The sequence below is a fragment of the Populus euphratica genome, unplaced genomic scaffold (genome assembly GCF_000495115.2).
Source record: "Populus euphratica unplaced genomic scaffold, PopEup_1.0 scaffold564.1, whole genome shotgun sequence".
NCBI classification, from domain to species: Eukaryota; Viridiplantae; Streptophyta; class Magnoliopsida; order Malpighiales; family Salicaceae; genus Populus; species Populus euphratica.
This window is the reverse complement of record NW_011500443.1, coordinates 76,067-84,295: the sequence shown is the minus strand read 5'-3', so window position 1 is coordinate 84,295 and position 8,229 is coordinate 76,067. Positions and strand designations below refer to the sequence as shown.

At 30.7% G+C, this 8,229-nt stretch overlaps 1 protein-coding gene across 2 annotated transcripts; it reads right to left on the bottom strand.

The window, feature by feature from the left end:
• Positions 1-629: 629 nt before the first annotated feature.
• Positions 630-5,580, bottom strand: LOC105114725 (uncharacterized). Of its 2 annotated transcripts, none has more exons than XM_011011378.1 (7): positions 5,119-5,577; positions 4,789-4,914; positions 4,614-4,718; positions 3,943-4,011; positions 2,243-2,356; positions 1,206-1,539; positions 630-787 (listed from the first exon to the last, which is right to left on the bottom strand). In XM_011011378.1, exons 1-7 carry the CDS (start codon positions 5,239-5,241, stop codon positions 777-779), a joined length of 882 nt encoding a protein of 293 aa, XP_011009680.1. In that variant the 5' UTR covers positions 5,242-5,577; the 3' UTR covers positions 630-776. The 2 variants fall into 2 exon arrangements, with proteins under 2 accessions (XP_011009680.1, XP_011009679.1); XM_011011377.1 differs by lacking the exon at positions 630-787 and adding an exon at positions 825-979 and having other exon boundaries at positions 5,119-5,580.
• Between the last annotated feature and the right edge of the window lie 2,649 nt (positions 5,581-8,229).

The following is an 8,229-nucleotide window of genomic DNA, read 5'->3' as shown; positions in this document are numbered from 1 at the left end:
TATATATATATATAATATTTGTAATATGTGTAGCTTTACATGTTATTTTTTTTATTCAATCAATTTAACGCTTTATCTTTCAAGATTAAATATCTTGATTTATATCTGTTTTGTTATTTTTTAAATTTTGTTTTTAGGTATTTATTAATGTTTATTTATTTATTTATTAGTATACATAATTATTAGTTTATTTAATTACATGCATATATAAACTTTTTAATTTATTATATTTTTTAAATTATAAAATTATATTAAAAAAATTAATTTTTTTTTTTTATGAACAACACTAAAGCAAAACTGTTGCTAGTCCCTTTGCTAGCCTTCTAGGGTCTTTTGAAAATACGATCCAACTTGTATTTTTAAAAAATTTAATTTTTTGATTAAAAATTAATTTATTTATGTTTTTATATTATTTTAATATACATCATAAAAAATAATTTAAAAAATAATTTTAATATATTTTTAAATAAAAAAATATTTTAAATCATAACCACAGCAAACAATCCAAAAAGTCGATGCTAGATTTGTTTTTTTAACCCATGCATTTCTCAGATAGGGCCTGAGCCCTCATTTCATGTCTTTCTTTGAAGCCACTCCGTATCGTACTTGAGAGCTCGTCGGGGGACCCCTTAAACCATAAACAAGAGGGCTAAAAACCGTATATAAGCTATTCCCTTGATGTAGTTTTGCCTATTCATCTATTGTTTCCTCCCCGAAGAAAAGAGGGGCCAGGGGACTTGAAAAGGAAAAACACTGCCTCTGCACTCTTGGCGTCCTCAATAATCATCTGCAATGCAAAAACGTTGTCTGGGCCTCTTGACAGGAAAATTAAAATGTCTTGGAGTTCATAAATATAACCTCTACCACTTTTGTTTTGTCAAACAAAAGATGGTAAAGTTGCGCGCCAGTTTAGCGCTGCAGAGTAGGAGGAAAGAAAGAACCTTCTGTTCACCAATAACAGTATATAGCTCAATATTTCCTAGTCAAAGCATGGAAGAAATGGTGTGACACCTCAGGAGCAAACGATGTAGTTCATGGTGATCTAATGCTAAGAGAAGCCAAAATAGCAAATCTTATTGGTGTTTTCATGGTATATAATACTTCCACCGCAGGATATCATGGACAATTTACTTGAAATGAAAATGCTGTGTATAGAATACAATCTATGAAAAAATAACAAGGACATATTGTATTTGATTAAATACCATTATGCTTAACTGATGGAGGCCAAGATAATCTTCTATGGCTCATGTCATCGACTTGATGAACATCTCCCACTCCACTACTTCCATCATCTGCTTCTTGCCGCTCAAGCTCTTGTCTCCTTGCGGTTTTGATTGCCAAGTCATCAAAGCTTGATTCATTTCTCCAGGGAGGAGTCGCAAAGTCAGAATCCCCAAAGACTCTCTGTGAAGAATCTTTACCTAAATGGCCAACTCTCAAATCTTGAAGGGTAGCAAATGATTCTCTCATGGCAGACATAGCTTCAAAGAATCTGGTACAGGAAGCTAAAGCAACAGGAATAGGACGTAACATTTCCTGCATGATTTTTTTTAAGAAAAGAAGAATATCAGATTATAAAGCAAGACCTTCACCTAACTCCAACATAGCTTTTGACAACTTGTAGGGGAATGCTCATCGCTGGTGCAAATGCTAAAAAAAAAAAAATTGCAGACCATGCTAAAATAGTCTTAGGTTTTGATAATTCATGACACCTACAATTCATAGGTAGCAGCAACGGGATCTTATCCAAAATTACATAAGTATCAATAACAACATTTAAGAGAAATATTGATTAATTCCCAACAGTTTGGCATCCCTATTAGTATTTGACTGAAGAGCATTGATGTTTCCTGAAAGCTCAATAAGATTAAACACATTTAAACTTCCAGTTATTCATTAAAATAAATGGCTATTGCTTTGTAGGAAAAGTTTACATTCTTAAAGATAGACTTTGCCTTCAAAAGCCAATCACAAAGCAAATTCCATCCGCAATAAATAAACAAATGCAATAGTACCACATCAATGTGGTTACTATGAAACTCACACATAGCAATATGATGGTTGTATTTATTTATTGCTAAAAATATTGTTGATTTATTTGATAGTTAAAAAATTGTGAATTCCAACAGAAGAACGAATCCAACAACAGGACCACAGAATTGCACAAAAATGTCCAAAAAGCATATACAAATATCAACAAGTAAAAATGTTACTATGCCCAGCGTTTCTATGAACATACCCCCCACACTGAAGGAGATTCCTTAAAGTTCTGACTCCAATGGAAATCTGCAGCTGAAGCTGTCAAAGCACCATAATCACTGGCGGCCTTCATCAGCAATTCTGAAAATTGTTTCTACACCATCCAAGCAATAGAAGATAATCATAATAAATTTTATTTTTTAAAAAATAAAATTTAAGGAACGTAACTAACCACTAATTAGTCCTGGTGATGCATAAGTTAAAATTTAACTCAAGTTTCAGCATCTGCAGCATTTTAAAAATTTTATATTTTCTCAATATCAGCAGTTTATTCACTTCAAGGTTTACGATTTAATTATTAAGAGGACCAATCTATATAGTACTTGCAAACTCAAAACTTAAAAACAAACACACACATTTATAGTGCATTCACAAACTCCAATACCATCAATTTTCTTTTACCCATGAGAGCTTCATGTGGATAGTTAGGATACTCTATTGTGCTCAGGAAAATCATGCTGCTGCAACATCATTGCTAGAGTATAAAGAAACCAGCATGCTCTCTCCATCCTTTGTTCATCCCCCAATTCCTGTTCAGTAACCATGTATATGTTGAAACAGAGGAAAGGATCCACAACAATCCATCCTTTGTTAATCCCCCAATTCCTGTTCAGTAACCATGTATCTGTTGAAACAGAGGAAAGGTACCACAAAAATCCATCGGGCACTAAATGTAGAAGTCACAGAGGTCCACTTGAGAGATCTATCCAATTTTCTGCATTGATCCACTATTTTATAATTCCATTCTCTCCAGATCATTCCTCACTTCATGAACAGAGTTTAATTTTAAAAAACCCCACTTTCTCAATCTCACACTCTATGTATTTTGAGGTCAGTTTTAAGGACTGTTTCACCTAGGACTGAGCACAACCAGATCGTGACTGTGATATGTAAAGAAGAGTTCTCGTCATTTCATGTCATGTAGCCTGATGGACAAGAAATGGATGTAGCTAATTGATTTCTGTTCATCTTTTAACTAGTCAGAAACCACATCCAATCTGATATTTTAATCTTGGAATCCAAATTTAAGTTGATGATATTCTGTCACTACATAGTAAGACTTCAATACAGAAATTCACAATTCATCAAATCAAGATAGAGTAGCCATGTAGGAGGAATATATAGAAGCCTAAAACCTTCAACTCATGTTTGTAAGGCTGATATGAAATGCAGCCATCATTCAGATGCACCATGCATAGAAGTAATAATTTCCAACGTCTCCACTGAACTATTGTTCTTAACTATCTCAGCTGGATGATGGACCCATGACTATTAATCATGAACAATTTTAACTTCTACCTTTTAATAGAGAGATCATAGACTTCGAAAAAATTTCCAGTCCTCACTGAGGGGCCAATATCATTCCCAAGATCCAATTTTGAGTTGATGAAAACAAAACCCAATGCCCACCATGATGACAGCATATCAATATTGTGTGAACACAGCAGCAGACTTGGTTTTTGGTTGTAGTAGTTCCTAATGGCTATTTGACAAGAAAGACTTTTGATGCAGGTGACGATTTTGATTTAACAAGAATATCAAATGTGCTGCTCTTATAGCATTTGATGGAAGTGACCATTCACACACAGTGAACTAGTCTCTGAAAAAAAAATAAAAAAAAAATAAAAACAATTTATGATCTACTGTGTCACAAAAGCAAACTGTCATTGGATAACCAACCTGATATTCTGCTTCTACTGGTATGCAATCCAGTGAATATGGTTGTTGAAGACGAGCTATAATTCGATCCTGCCAATATTCGCAAAAGACAAACATAAACATAAGATTATTGCTATAAATAAAGTCATTAAAAAAAATGGATGAAGAAGAAACCCCATGCAAGTTTAGAAAGGAGTTTCATAAAAGGATAGAACCTAATATTACAGGGGGATGTAAAAGTAATCCCACCAAAACCAGCACACCCAGACGCTAACCATAGTACTGGAAACAAAAGAAATCTACAGGATGGATGTCACACGTAAGTCAGGTTCGGAAACTTTGTCTGTTAAATCTATGTGCATATAGGCTCAGTTTGTCGGTTGGAATTTTGAAATTGTTTGTACACAGTTCCTTTCACCCATGAGGGCCATAACAGAACAATTATGTAAAACCATAAGTGAATATTATGACCATGCTATAAGTTTTAACCTAAGAAATCCATACAATTAGTAAATCATGTGGAAAAGAAAATCCATCAGAGGTAGAGAAGATTCTCCATGTCGACAAGAACAAGCAAAAAAAATCACTTCAATTAACATGCATATGGCATCATGGAATCTGCAATGCATCTGGGCTAAAGCGTAAACGCATCAATATCAGCAACACGCTCAATTAAAACCTAAATAGATTACCTTATTCTGAATGACATCCTTGAGTATGGTAGTAATCCTTGACAATGTGTCAATCTTCTTTTCCATTTCACTAACATGTGTCAAATGCGCCACGTTTTTATCATCCTACAAAGCTAAATCAATTAAACTTCGTACTGTAAACATATGTGAGACAAAATGAATGAGGATACTTCACCTTGCGACCCTGAAGTTCTACTTGTAGATCAGCTATTTTTCTTTGTACTGCAGTTAGTTCCCTCAAAACTCTAATTAAGTCATCACCCTTTTCGCCACTAGCAGTGGATAAGTTCTGAAGTTCTTCCTACACAGGATGAGCCCAAGAATGATGTGAAATCTCAAGATTCTATGATTAAAATCCATACAATTTTTGGGTTTTGACAGAAACAACCAACAACCTGGAAATTTTATCTATCAACCCCAGATTGGACATTGTATGATCACCAGAAGAAAAATGCGGGTCGGGTTAAAAAGGGTACCTAGAAATAAAGAGTAATCGGAAGCTGACCTGAGAAGGAGGAGGTGCGACTGAAAATCCGAGATCGGCAGCGATGGAGAGAGCATCGGCCATGCCACCGATGCGTCTGATGGGCTTTTTACCAACCCAGGTGGTGTCGCAGCCCATAGACATGATATTTGATTTGATCTGACTAACCAGACGCGCTCAAACTGTTATTCTTTTTAAAATAAGCTTCCCCGACAGTGGAAGCGATCGCTGCTTTGTGATCCCCACACACAATGTCGTGGATGGAAGGTCGGCAGTTTGAATTTTCAAGCAAAGTTTCCGCTAACGAAAAGGTTGACAAATTTTTGGATAAAATGTATTTCAACTGCCAACCCCACTGAACTGAGCAAATTATTGAGAGTGAGGAACCCCTCCATAAAATTGAAGATTTAATCAGAATTAATCCTCAATTCCTATCAAATTGGTGCCAAACATGTGAGATGCAGTGTGTGTCCAATAATTTTTTTTTTGTGGAAAACAAGCAGAATTTCTTACGAAAATAGACAAGAATAGATAATGCTAGAATATTGTTGGTCGGAATAAAAAAATATTCAAACAAGAAAAAAATTTAAGTATGGCTACCATTTTTTTTAAATGAAATATAAATATAAAATCAGCTATATTTATTTAACATTGATAAGAAAACAAATTAAATTAATTTAGGTTACTTGACATTTATATATGAAAGTTATAGGGATAATTTTTTAAAAATTAAAAATTAAAAAGCTAAATCTTAAATTAATTTGGTAAATTAATTTGGTGTTGCAGGATAAAATTAACAAAAAAAATTTCAATATTTGTTTTAAAAAAAATTAATAAAATTAAATTAATCAATCAAATTCTTGAAGCAAGTTATACACGTAATTGGATTTAATAAATTATTTATTTAATAGATTTATATGACAATAATACACATTTGTTTTTTTATGAAATATTTAAAAAAAAAACATGTTAGACACAAGAGACTAGATAACAAAAGCAAATTGTTGATAAAAAATGAAAAAATTATATTAATTTTTTTTAATTTTAAGTTAAATAAAAAAATTATTGATAACAAAGAGTAAAGTTGTATTTTTTAAAATTAATGGACAAAAAAAAACATTAAACAAAAAGAAAAATAGTCTAAAAGTTGTGGTTTAACTCGTCAAATTTACGATTCAGGTCATAGAATCAATATGATTAAATTTTATTTTTATAAAGTTGTATTTAAAAAAAAAAAAGCCTAGAAGAGTTTAGCATCAATGGTCTTTAAAAGAATAACTTACACTTGCGTGTCTAAACTTATTTTTTTCTCATTTAAAAGAGTGGATGACTTGTCATTCGCCTTTTTTTATTTTGTTTTATTTTAAAAAATAAATAGACAACGTGTTGTTTTTTAACTCAAATTTCAGCTACTATAATGGTGGCTAGAATATTTAAACTACAGGGTTTAAACCCAAAAAAACTCATTTTTCAACCTATTTAAAGCATAAAACACCTAAAAATCAATCCTAGAATATGTAGAAACTAATTTAGCAATACAATAAACTAAAAAAAAAGATCAAATCACAAAATCAAATAGAATAAATTTTTTCATCCTTGGTTTAGATATGTTATTTTAGAAAATATTGAGGGCTAAAACAACTATTATAAGACTCCCCTAATTATATGAAACCTATTAACACCAATTTCAACTATTTTGGTGGTTAAAACATATGTAAATAATGATTTTCTCTTTTTATATTGGAATCCTATAGTACTTTCTCTATCCTTTCACAAAAATGGAATTGAAAATGAGCAAAACGAGCTTTAGTACCAATATTTCTAAAAACCAAAATGAATGGTCACCTATAAACAAAAAAAAAAGAGAGAGGGATTAAAATAATTTTTTTATATAAAATTCAAAATCACCACCTATTTTACTTGTCATTTTAACCTTGGTCCTCTAACTTTCAATTCAACCCTTCTTTCCAAAAAAAAAAAAATATGTAGTTTGATACTAATTTAGGCTAAAAGAGCTCAATTATGCAAAAAAAATAAATTTAAGAATCAAATTGAAAATTTTTAAAAATCAACTATTACAATCCATAATAATTTATGGGAATGCACTATAAAAATATTATAGTAAAAAATTCCACATGACTTATGACTTAGTGTTTAGTATAGTGTTATGATATGTAACATTCAACTTTAGATTTAGCTCGATAATCTACTCAAGTTATGTTGAAGGTAGGATTTCATATTAATTTTTTATTATAAGAGAATAAAACATCAATATTATAGATGTGTATTTTAATATCATGAATATTTTTAAATTGAGAAACAAAAATATAATGTCTATGCTTGATAAAATGAATTGATAAATATATGAATTAATAAATCAAAAAATAGTTGTTAAAATTAATTGAAATTAAAAAAAAAAAGAATATAGTCTTTCTTGTTAGGAATACAAGATAAACACATATGCAATTATTATATTATAACTATTTTTTTATTCTATACCTTTTCTTTTATTTATCTTAAAAGTTAATTTTGGTCGATGACACAATCAAAAGATTAATGTCTTATCTCAAGTGCAAACGTGTCGAAGTAATAAATAACACAGCAAGATGAGGGTTGAACTATAGAGAGGTGAATTATATAAAATTATAAATAACAAATGAAAAGGAGTTGAAGAGAACTTTTGAAATTTGATATTGATATGAGTATTAATCAAAGATAAAAACAATTATTAAGGTTAGATGATCTATTAATAGTATTAGAAATAAGTATAGTATAAACTCTTTTTATTACTTAACTAGAAACCACACACAAAAGAGGTTCTAATCAAATAATTTATCCTTAACAATTCATTATAAATTTTTAACACAATCATTTTAATTATCTTATTTTAGTAATACCATACTTTTAAATATTGTCAGAAATTCATGATGTTACTTATGCCAACAACAAATCAAGTTTCTTTTATAGCATAAATGTTAGTGATATCATACAGTAGGTTATGAAAATGCCAAGTATTTGTTGAACCAAGAATTGTACAATACATATCTAGATTAATCATTTAACAAGCAAAGTATTAAGAGTGAACAAGATAAGAAATACAAAACATGTTAGTATCAAACATTAAAGTCTATG